Source organism: Mytilus edulis, chromosome 5 (assembly GCF_963676685.1).
Source record: "Mytilus edulis chromosome 5, xbMytEdul2.2, whole genome shotgun sequence".
Lineage (NCBI taxonomy): Eukaryota > Metazoa > Mollusca > Bivalvia > Mytilida > Mytilidae > Mytilus > Mytilus edulis.
Genome location: NC_092348.1, coordinates 19,915,193 through 19,927,994, shown reverse-complemented (window position 1 = coordinate 19,927,994; position 12,802 = coordinate 19,915,193). Strand labels below are relative to the sequence as shown.

At 32.0% G+C, this 12,802-nt stretch overlaps 1 protein-coding gene across 1 annotated transcript in view; it reads right to left on the bottom strand.

The window, feature by feature from the left end:
• The window catches only part of LOC139523168 (uncharacterized), a 22,501-nt gene extending 9,699 nt beyond the window's left edge, over nucleotides 1-12,802 (bottom strand). The window contains exons 1-7 of the mRNA XM_071316974.1: nucleotides 12,676-12,802; nucleotides 7,443-8,365; nucleotides 6,261-6,895; nucleotides 3,927-4,080; nucleotides 2,917-3,720; nucleotides 1,303-1,478; nucleotides 659-815 (exon numbers count right to left, since the gene is read on the bottom strand). Of these exons, the coding sequence (XP_071173075.1) occupies nucleotides 659-815; nucleotides 1,303-1,478; nucleotides 2,917-3,720; nucleotides 3,927-4,080; nucleotides 6,261-6,895; nucleotides 7,443-8,361 (2,845 nt within the window). The 5' untranslated portion in view covers nucleotides 8,362-8,365; nucleotides 12,676-12,802. The remainder of the gene's footprint in view (nucleotides 1-658; nucleotides 816-1,302; nucleotides 1,479-2,916; nucleotides 3,721-3,926; nucleotides 4,081-6,260; nucleotides 6,896-7,442; nucleotides 8,366-12,675) is intronic.

Here is a 12,802-nt window from a genome sequence, read left to right as displayed (position 1 = left end):
TCTCATTCTATTTGTTTATATGATATCGATAAACTGTTTTGAGTTTGATATCAGTATTCTATATACTTTACCATTATTCCTAACTATTTGAGTTTGATATCCGTATTCTATATACTTTACCATTATTCCTAACTATTTGAGTTTGATATCAGTATTCTATATACTTTACCATTATTCCTAACAATTGAGTTTGATATCCGTATTCTATATACTTTACCATTATTCCTAACTGTTTGAGTTTGATATCAGTATTCTATATACTTTACCATTATTCCTAACTATTTGAGTTTGATATCAGTATTCTATATACTTTACCATTATTCCTAACTATTTGAGTTTGATATCAGTATTCTATATACTTTACCATTATTCCTAACTATTTGAGTTTGATATCAGTATTCTATATACTTTACCAGTATTTCTAACTGTTTGAGTTTGATATCAGTATTCTATATACTTTACCAGTATTCCTAACTGTTTGAGTTTGATATCAGTATTCTATATACTTTACCAGTATTCCTAACTGTTTGAGTTTGATATCAGTATTCTATATACTTTACCAGTATTCCTAACTGTTTGAGTTTGATATCAGTATTCTATATACTTTACCAGTATTCCTAACTGTTTGAGTTTGATATCAGTATTCTATATACTTTACCAGTATTTCTATCGGAGAGGTACTCTTCTATCGACTTCCTAATTTGCTGTAATTCCTCCCTACTGTCGGGGCTGGTTTGCATGCATGCCATAATTTCTTTAAACATTTCCGTTGGTATGCAAGGCCATTTTGTAGGTTTAAGATCTTGAAAAACAACCTTCAATGTGAAAAAAATCATAAATTATACATTGATTTTAATATGATTTTCATAAATCCTTACTTTCATCTAAAACGATCTAAAACTTATCATTATGATTTTGAACACAAAAAAAGCTTCATCTAATATATTTATTTATCAAATATATGTCCAACATTTAACTTTTTACATAGAACAATGTCGTGTTTTACTGTAAATTGCTTTTATTAACGAATAAAACTAGAATACAACAGAATATACGGTACAGAATATATACAATTGGAAAGAAAACATCTATTTCATATTTTGTATTAGAGAATTACAAGTATTCTAAAACGTAATTTCATTTTTCAGAAGTTTTCTAAACTGAAATATTTAATGATTGGAATTCTCAGTTTCAATTTTTATTGTGCGATCTTTTGTGTGATTTGATTTTAGTGAGTTGAAAATACACTCGAAAGCGTATAGCAAACATTTAAATAAAAATGTCAAACTAATAAATACTTACATATTCTAGAATTTGTTCAGTGGCAAGTCCATATACAGTATACGGTATACCTCCGTGTGTATATATCCCATATAACAGCAGACCTACCATCCAAATATCTGTCTGAAAATCGTATTTGTCCTCCAACACTGATTCAGGAGCAGAATATAAAACTGGTATATCGCCATCATTGACGTCTGCAATTGCAAGGAGAGATGTTCGAACATTAAGCAATATAAAAAGCTTTACACGCCACCATAAAATAAAACAACAACGACAAAAAAAACAGCACAAAAAAAACACTTTAAAACCAAACAGCACATCAAAAGTCTTTAATGAAAGAAAAATATTCAAATGTGTTTTTTCTCCTCAAATGATAACTATTCTATCTTTGCAAGGAACAAATAATACAGAAATCAGATGATGGGTACTTCCTTTTTCAAATGCAACTTTTATGTATTTAAGGATGTACCTAGGTGAGGTTTTGGAATTTGGGTCAAATGTTCGGACTCCTTGGTGTTTTTCCATACAATACAATGTAAAATATTTTGCCCCATAACACCCATTTATTTTTTCATGTAAGACTTAATAGCTCATGAAAGGTCAATTACCAAAATTTTAGAAGATTCTTAATTTTCGTTCTTTTGTTTTGAGACCTTATAATACCAATGCAAATATAAGGTAAAAGTCCGAGTCAGCCTTTCCCGCCATATTTTAAATCTCAAATATCTCGAAAAGGAGGTCCATGACCTATCAATATTTTTTGCTTATTTTTATCCTTAATTGATGCTCTACCAGCTTATGGTATCAATGTTAACTTCTTAATTTATTAATTTTCACCTAACCTCACCTAAGTACATCCTTAAAATCATCAAATAAGTTGAAGAGTGTAAAGAATTAGATATCGAAAGTTCTTTAAAGTTAAGCACACGACATCTGTTAATGAATACTAGACACTTTTTATCAGATAAGCGCAAGTAAAACACGCCATAATCAAAAAAAACATTTGAAAGCATTCAAGTAAACAAAACCTACCAGAATATAAATATATCACTTACATACATATATAAGGCACGCAGAAAATTCATGAAAATTGACATTGAAATTGAAATTGAATTTGAATAGTTTACTGCCACGTTGCAATTTAAATACAAGTTTGACAGTTGTGTATCTGTGTCAAGCATGAGTTCTGAATAATAAATATGAACTTTAAGGCTAAATGTGTGTTCGTTGGGAAATGTTGTCTGAATAATAAGATATAATTACTAAAAGTAGTTGATAATACTCACGGAGTGATGTTTTAGTACGTCAAAAATACGGTGTGCAAGACTTTTGAATTCCGCTGTGAACAGTTTATCACGAAACAAGTATTAATTGAACACCTATATACTACTGTTGCCTTTATTTAGGTCTCAATATAAACTTAAAGTGTAATATTGATTTTAAAATAGTACATCATAAAACATTTTTATTAGTTTGAGACTGCAAATTTGAAAACGTTAATCGTGTATCCGGAACCCTTGATGGCCCCCATCAAAGCAGCTATCTGAATTAAAGTACCAAGCAGGTAACACTTTTTGGCAATTTAAATGAGATTGCATTAAATCAGTATACTTTTTATTAGCATCAACATACCATTTGTGAAATTGCTGTCACCATTTTCCGTCTTTTGAAGTATTTTAACCAAACTGAAATCTTCCAGCATGACAATGCCATGTTCATTAATACAGAAACTGTGAGTTGTAAGATTCCTGTGGACCATACCTTTACTGTGTAGAAACAGTATAGCGTCTATAACATTAATCGTCATGTTTCCAAGATTGTCACGTGACAGCCATTTATGGTACTGTCGTCTGTCCAATAAATGTGTATGCAAGTTTTTATGGTTCTCTGTCAAGTAATATAAAGGTAATGGTCGATATTGAAAAGCAATTAGCTTGACAAGATTTGGGTGACTATTCTCATATTGCAATATTCTCATATTTTCTAGACTATTGAGGTGTTTGATTGTGACTCTTCTTTCCGCTGACGTTCTGTAATCCTCCATTGATCCACTCGTCAGACACTTTACTGTCGGTAAAAGAATGTGCAATGATACATCCATCTCATTCCAAATTTTTCCAGGAATTTCATACCACATTGGTCTATGATTTGTTTCATATTTCTTGTATGAAAACATTCTAAAATTAATTGCTGTCAAAAGGTTTTGCACATGTTTGAAGATAACATCGCGTATATGTTTATTTTTGTAACCGCACTTCTCAAAAACTTCAAGCACCTCCTTAACAACTTCTTTGTCTGCATCAAACAACAACGGATTCAAACAAGAAAGTAACTTTACTCGCCACTGACTGTCAATTCGTCTACTGGTGATGTATATTCTCAAGCAGGTTAGCAATGATTGTTTTGATATGTTCCATTTTTTCTCATGGTATGGACCTAAACATTATACAAACTGCATTACTGAATTGATTTGATTTATACGATTCATCTTAAAAGTGCACTCATTGTAAACAAAACCCAGCATACATAAATTAGAAAATGTCAAACGGTTTATTATTGTTTTGCTTAAAAAAGGGCAACTATACCTTTCTTCAACCCCGAGATAGTAAGGTATTTGAATATAACAAAAACTACGTGTTTACCTTTTGACAATCTTAGAACTATGCCTTTATTGACAACATACAATAGTGGATGCAGAGTTTGCCTATGTTTCTGCTTCTTCGCCATCACATCAAACGTCAACTTCAGCATCACAACCAGCAACTCGGGTATGTTTTCTGAAGACCGCTGTAACATCTGGTAATAAAATGAGAAAAATAAAACATATCATATCACAAAGAAATATCAATAACAACTAGGATTAAGGCAGAAGGTACACATGTTATTTGCGTAAGTTCGTCTATATTTGTGATGGCCTGTGGTGTCTCTCGTCGATGGAAGATGTTGGTTGTTGTTCTGCAATTTCAATGTTTTGTCGACTGTGATATTGTATGCTTGTGCGTTTCTTTGTGATTAATATTCTTGCATATTTTTGTGTTGTGTGTTGTGTTTCTGTCATGTTGTGTTATCATTTTAATTGACGATATTTTTTACATTGTCATATGAGCGGGAGGTTGAACTGTCTATTGAACCAGGTTAAGCCCACCAGTTTTCTAAGAATATCCAGTGCCAAGTCAGCAATATGTCAGTTGTTATCAAATAGTTCGTTTCTATATATGTCGGTGGGTTTTTTGTGTTTCAATTCAGTGTTCCTGTTATTCCTTTGTTTTCTTGTTATAGTTGATGTGTTCCCTAGGTTAGTTTGTAACCCGGAATTGTTTGAAATTCTCTCTATCGATTTATAACTTATGAACACCGGTATACTACTGTTGCCTTTGTTAATATATCAATGCTATGTTATTTTCAGTTGACAAAAAGTTTCTTTAATTATTCTCCTAAGGCACAGATGATCTCAATTCTAACAGTCTCTGTCGAGGCACAGATTTTCTTTATTCTACGTTAATACAACCGAAGTACGAATTTTCTCGAATCTAACATAATTCTCGTGAGACACAGATTTTAATATTTCAATTTTTTTTTGTTTAGGCACGGCTGCTTTGTTGGCCTTTTTTTGTGGTAGTTGGCTTAACTGTTTTGCAACGTGTAATAATTTCGGATTTTAAAGCACAGATAGAATAAAAATAAGCTACCAAGTACTTATATTTTGCTTCAAATTAATTGTAGTAATTTCTTATCTTTCATTAGTCTAATTCGTGAATCAGTTTATATTGCAGGGAACACATGGGAACCTAACATTCTTCTTTTTCATTAAACTGTTAGAATCATTATCGAATTTAATCTAAATCACAAAGAGGATATATTTAAATCTAACATATATTTAAATCTAAGTGAATTTTTAACAAATTAGCGAAGAGCCTAGAAAAAACTCATTTAGTTCTTTCTGAAAGCACTTAGTCGAATGAATGTCCTTCAAAACAAATGTAAATTTCAATAAATACGTAAATACTTTAAAAGTTGCTTCGTCTTTTACCAAAAATATTTGCGTCGGTCTTATCTATCTAGAACTATTAAAAAAATGATTGGTGTGAACTTGAAGCCTAATGTACAAAAATAATTGTCTGATTTGTACATTTCTAAATTGTGTCTTCATTCTAATAGAGACGTTTTGAATCAGCCTGGTTTCTCAAACTGGTGATGCAAACGATGTCCTCAGTTTAAACCCACATTGCATATTGAAAATGAATTTCCAGGATTTACACCTCGATATATATAGGCAACAGTAGTTTAACGATGTTCAAATTTCATCTATCGATTAAAAAGTAACATCAAGGCAGTAAACAAATTAAATCTGAAGGAATCGTATGAACTCAAAAAGGAGAATCTTGGTGCGTCGACAAGGTAAAAAGTTAAAAACAAAAAACTGAACCACAAGGGAAATTTTTAACGGAAAATCCCAAAGAAAATGGCAAAACAAAAATTCTCAAACACATCAAATGAAAGGGTAAGAACTGTCATATTCCTGATTTGTTACAAGTATTTTTTTATTTAAAGGGTCTCCTTTTTCGGCATAATTCATGATTTATAGTGCAACTTTTTACACAATTTTAAAACATATTTTATAAAAGCAACTTATTCAGGTAAAATTGTCTTTAGTTGTATGGATAAGTGTTTCCCTTCATATCCCTTTTATCTGTTGCACACTGATCCACACTAGGAAAGCTGGATTTATTTATAACCAAATTTTAATGAAGATGTATAGTAAACTATTCACCGATCGCACGAAAGCCACAATCTACCAATACCTTCTCAATAAAATACGATTTATTATATAAAAAGGTATTGTGAAATGAAAAAACTCTGGTGAATAGTTGTCTTATCGGAAATCATGTCACATCCTCTTATTTTCAAATAAATATTTTTGAGACTTCCAATTAAATTAATGAGAAAAAAATGCTAATATCCTCTTCTATCCTTACCATATTTATAAGTAAAAATATGTACAGGAACTTGTTTTGATGATCCACTTCGGAAAACCCTTTGATCGCTTTGTCGTTGTTTGGTTCAGTTAGAATCTCATCTAAGAAATTTCTTTGGAAATTGTGTTCAGTGAAATAGTGTATCAGTTCTAACAACGTGTTGATCTGACCAGACACCATTGTGTAGGCATTTCGTTTGATTGTATTTAGATCCCCATGTACTCTCGATGTAATGTTTTGAACTTGAATATATGATGTAGTATTAGAGGTCTCTGAATTTAAAATCCACAGAATTGCTAAGCATGATGTCAATACACGTAACGCTGTACACATGGTATCGTCAGCTTCGACAACTCTCCGGAAACAGCACATCAGAATGTTATCGGTTATATGCACTACATCACCAATGCTGGAAGAATTTATAGGAGCACTGATTAACAGCGCTTCCATTTCACTTAATATTTTTTCTTTAACTTTATAATTGTCAAAATTAAGCCATCTGGATAGACTTCGAATATCATGTTCTTTCCTAAGTTTGGGTACAATTCGTGTTGTAATGTCCTTCTGGTAATCCTCGAACATCGGATTTTTCGTGTAAAGACTTAATTTTCGCTCCATTGGCAGGTCACATTTTACTGAAAACAGAACTAAACTATTCACATCGAACCATAAATTGTTTTGATTTTAAGAGGAAATGAGAATTCTATATAGACCTATATATAAAAACAGCAAATATCATTATGTAGTAAAACAATTGAACAGGATAAAGCTACATTAAGATAGATCATTTCTTTTTTTTTTTGGTTATTTGTAACCATTGAAAACAGTGGTTTTAGACTACAATAGTATCTGATTATGACTTTGCGTGTACACGTTTAACTGAATTCTCGAGACACCTTATTTCGTAAAAGTCGACTTAAAGGTCTATGCGTGCACACGTCCTTCTATATTTCTGTTACGGTTTCAAAATATAATTGTTTCATATTACAATTTACACTGCTAATTGATATGAAAAAGGATAACAAGGCATTCAATTGTTTAAACTAAAGAACATAGCACTTATCTGAAAATTTTCTATGATAATCTTATTTCGACTATTCAAATGTTCTTTTTGCTTACGCAACTTTCTTATCAAAATAACAAATCAATGTTTAAAAATACACATTTACAGAAAATATTTACCAAATGAGCGAGATGATGATTGTTTAATGAATGATCCAATATGTTCTTCTTTGTCGTCCATTAAATAGTGGTCAACAAAACTGTCTATGTTGAGGCAAGGTGTTACAACATCGGTTCTTACTGTTTTAAATGATCTTTTAGGCTTGCATCTCATCTGCGGTTTACATTCTTCATGTTCATGACCAGCATAGCTCGCTCTATTTATACTTCTATGAGGTAAAGTGTCATCATCGTCAGTACTATTTTCGTCGTCCTCTGTCCAATCACGTTTTATGTACTGTATTTCTGAAGCTCTTTTAAGTTGACCAGACGATGCAGAGGGTCTTTGATACTCCAAAGATTTGATTCTTGTGTGCTGTTCGTGCTGTCTGTAACCTGTCCATATCTGTGTTGGCACATCTTTAAACCTGTGTGTAGTGGTTTCAACAGCATGTTCAGGCACAACGTCGTCACTTCTAGTATTAATTGTGTTATCATCGTCATTTTCAATATTTATTCCAAACAGTTTTGCAATAGATTCTGCAACTTTATAAACATCAAGCTCATTGTATACCCGGAAGCAGGTAAATTCTTTAAAATCTTTCAAATCAATTTTTCCGCCTCCACCAATAACGGTAGTCCTAGCAAAATTTCGTCTCGGCAAATGATCCTTGACTATTTCTCTGATCTTCTTTTTTGAATGGTCGCACACATGAAACACTATTGCCGCCTCATCAGGAACATGCGCAAGACTGTTCTTCAGAAGTTCATCGGAAAGACTTGTCAGGATATCATGTGGTACTAGACCTCTTATCTTTAATTCTCTCAACAAACTATTGACTGTTTCTTGACTACATTTCCTTTTACTACAATGCACCAGAAATATGTTTGCTTGGGGAGATGACATCCTAAATGTATGTGATGTTTGGTGTTCTGCCATTTCTCTGCAGTTAACAAAGATAAGGACAAAAACTATTAATTACTATTTTTAGTAATAGAAGAGTAAAATTATCTCCAACGATACTAGAGATACATACAATACATATCGAAATAAGATACGTATTTATTACAAAAAGTAAGAAACAAAAGATATGAAACAAAGGTAAAATCTGTTGCTCAATTTTTTATTACTTTTGACCAGCTGAATACCCTTATTAAAATCAGCCACCTAAATATGTATTTTAAGAAACTAAATGGGGTCTATTAGTTATCTTTTTGCCTAGCATTGATTCTAGTTCGAAATGATCTGATTTCAAACTGTGTACCAATGAAATATTAATAATCATTAATATATGACAAATACATGAGTACCAATATAGAACAAGGAGATGGTGTATGGTTGCAAATGAGAAAACTGCCAACCAGAATTTAAATGACAAAAATAAAAGCAAGTAACAGTTCATTGTATAACCTTAAACAATTAGAAAAAAAAATCGTATCGTCCGCTATGAAAATATAAACAATTCAAACGAAAAAAAACCTAATTTATGAAAAAAAAAAAAAAAAAAAAAAATAAGCATGACAGACATGAATCAACGACAACCACTAAATATCAGACTTCTGACTTGAATCATGCATATAAAGAATGTGGCGAGGTTAAGCATTGATTTGAGCACTAATTCCTCCCCTCATAGGACAGAAGTGTAGATCTAATGAGTATAATTTCCCACTGATTTACATGTTTAACCCCGCCACATTCTGTATATGTCTGTCCAAAGTCATGAGCTTGTTATTCAATGGTTGTCGTATATATATATATATATATATATACAAAACAAAACAAAAGACAAAATAAAATAACGACAGACAGACAGCAGCCTATATATATATATATATATATATATATATATAGGCTGCTGTCTGTCTGTCGTTATTTTATTTTGTCTTTTCAGACAGACAGCAGCCTATATATATATATATATATATACAACTTGTCTAAACATCAACCCAACAATGTTAGATCTGTAAATTTGCTTTCGCAAATTTTTGGTTCTTCCCTCGCCGGGATTCGAACCCATGCTACTGTGATATCGTGACACCAAATCGCCTGCACTGCAGCCGTCCCGCTAGACCACACGACCACCTGGGCTGCTGTCTGTCTGTCGTTATTTTATTTTGTCTTTTGTTTTGTATATATATAGGCTGCTGTCTGTCTGTCGTTATTTTATTTTGTCTTTTGTTTTGTCATAAATCACGTTATTGGTATTTTCGTTTTTCATTCTTTTACATTTTTATTATGCCTTTTGTACGGAATTTTCTCACTGTTTAAGGCCGGGCGGTGACAAATATCGCTCTTTTGGATAGTTGTCTCATTGGTAATCATACCACATCTAATGACTTTATGACAATCGATAGCAATAGGTTTATTGTAAGATCAGGAAGGTAATGATTTTATCTGAAATCTTGTTTACTTACTGTATAAAATAATGTCAAGTTTTCAGTCGGAATGACTTATCATTGTTATCAGGAGCGGATCCAGTCATTTTAAAAAGGGGGGTTCCCAACCCAGGACAAAAAAAGGGGGGTCCAACTATATGTTCCCATTCAAATGCATTGATCGGCCAAAAAAAGGGGGGTTCCAACCCCCGGACCCCCCTCCCCCCTTTTTGATCCGCCAATGGTTATAATATGTGAATAGTTAGAGAAAAAAATATAGATATATCTCTTCTTTACTTTTTGGGTATATTATACAGTTGATTAAGCACTATGGCTATATCGGCTTCATTGAACCTTCATCGCTTCATCATTCGCTTTTGTATAAAATTTGAAAGTAACTTAAATATTTGACAGTTAGCGTACAATCGCGATGGTATGCTGGCTAGCATGCATTATTCTATAGAGGAATCACCGACATTGAATCATGTGTGCTGCCTTCTTATTTATGTATATTATCAAGTGTGTACGTGAGGTATATTATGAAGATCTGCCTGTTGTAACCGTGTAAACTGTCAGAGTGTACAATAAAATCTTGAAAATCTTGAAGGAGGGGTGTCGACTGCAGGGATTATAACAGCTAGAAGCTATGTTTTGTTGGCTTTGATATTTCAGCAATTTTGGATACTGAGAATATTATTTATATTCATGTTTGGTAGCATTTCACGGTTTTATTTGCATATTTTTTTATCATTGTTATGTGCATCATTTTCACCGATTTTAAGTGTTTTGCAGGTCTGCATGGCGGTTGCAATGGTCTTAAAAGAGAATGCCTGTTTTGTGCAATAAATTTCTATCGTTCTCAGCATTTAGAGTTACTATATTTTTTTTAATTATATTTTGAAAATAGTTCTTTCGTAATTTCCGTTTCATTTAGATAAATTTGCAGATTTGTAGAATTTATTGTTTGTGACCCCTACCGTATGCATAGTAACAATAAAATGGTCGGATATTCTACGGGAATACATGTATCAGATGAAACCATGAGTATGTATCTGAAGTGACTAGCTTATTGTCATATCAAGTATTATTTGTCTAATTTTCGTGAATGTACAAATACTGAGATTGGCTGTAAATTCCAGTTATAAAAATGTCATTATATCATGAATGAGTAACTATGATGAGGGGTATAATATGACATGTCACATTATTGAAATAGGTACGAGGAAAACTCTTTTCCCTTTCATTTAAAGTAATAAAAACCCGGTATTTTCACTTTCATTGATCACTAGATGACTAATCGATACTAATATTTTCATAATCATTTATTGAAGAAAGAAAAAAATCGTCGCTGTAATTATGTTCAAATTTCGAACGATTGCCTATTTCAAATTGTCAGATACATGTTAGTATGCTGTCCACTATCTGTCTGTCTGTTTGTCCGGCCGACCGGTCGTATCTCGTTTTGGTTATTTCCTAGCTTGTATACAGACAAGCATATCGTCATATATAAGCCCCTGGGGCCGTGTCAACGAAGCTGTCCTAGGACTAGGACATGTCTTTGGATGGTCGTAGGACACGTCTTAGTCCTAAGTCAGGTTAACGAAAGTCTCCTAAAATAAGATATGTCCTAAATTTGGTCCTAAAGTTAGAATATACAAATAGGTGTCTTAGGATAGTCCTAAAGGTTAGAATGTCCTAAAACGTAATAAAAACAAAAAATATATCACAAACTCAATACTAAAAATACTTTCAATATTTGTTAAAGATTCAATTGTATTACATTAAATTATTTCGTGTTGTTTTTTTTTGAAGCCTAAAAAATACTATCATTATTAGCAACATTTTTTGCGACCAACCAAAACGATGAAATATTAATTTAAATATGGGAAAAAGTTGATTTTTTTTTAACTAATCCTGATTCGATACATGTAATGAAATCGAGTGGATCTAAGTACAAAACTAGTTGCAGCACGAATATCTCATTTAACAAAGTTTTGTGACTATTTACTTTTTTGTTCGTATTGAATTCATTTATATATCTTTTATCATATCTTTAAAATAACGTATTTATTAGTATTACGTTAAAACTTTAACTTTTTTGCGATAATTGTTTCCATATAAAAATAAATACTAAAATGCCTTTAAATCATGGACATAAAAATCTCTACATACTTTTTCAATTAAATAAATGTGTTAGGATGGCCCTAGGACCATCGTAGTTAGGACTGTCCTAAGACAGCTTTGTTTTACATCCTAAGACATGTCTCAGACACGTCCTAAGACCATCCTAAATAATGTCCTAAGAGATATCTTAGGACATATCATAGGATACTTTCATTGACACGGCCCCAGATGTTTAACTACTGCACATGCATATAGGATTATATAGCATTCATTAATTTTTTTACATGTATATATAGAGATTATTGATTCCGTTTACCTCTTTATACTGCTTAAATGCATTAATTCCACTATATATAAGCTTAAGAGGTCGTACAACCGCCACAGCAAAAAATAAGCATTTTCTTTAATTAACTAATTATTTATTTAACACCGATAACAACTGGCCGCCACGAAAGATCAGAAAATAGCACAATAACTAATGGTGTAAGTAGCGTTAGGCACATACATGTATCAATCAATCAATCTAATTGAAATATTTGGCGACACGTGTATATTATTTCTCTAGTATAGGTTAATCTGATTTTACTGACTGCATGATTACAAATATTAAATTAAAAATTGTATATTTCTTTAAATGATTTCTTTATATCTTTTCTTCCGCGATATGCCGTATCATAAGTTACATTTATTATAAATCGCAATCTAATTATTTCCTCAACAAAAATATGAATTAATAGATAAAATGTGGTCTTACCTTAATATACTTTTGTTTCCTACTACATCGTGTGTGTATTGTCTTCTGTGGTAGTGTGAACAAAGAGGAAGCTAGATAACATTGTAAATTATACCAGGTGAAGATGACTTGAAATTTTTAAGTTTTC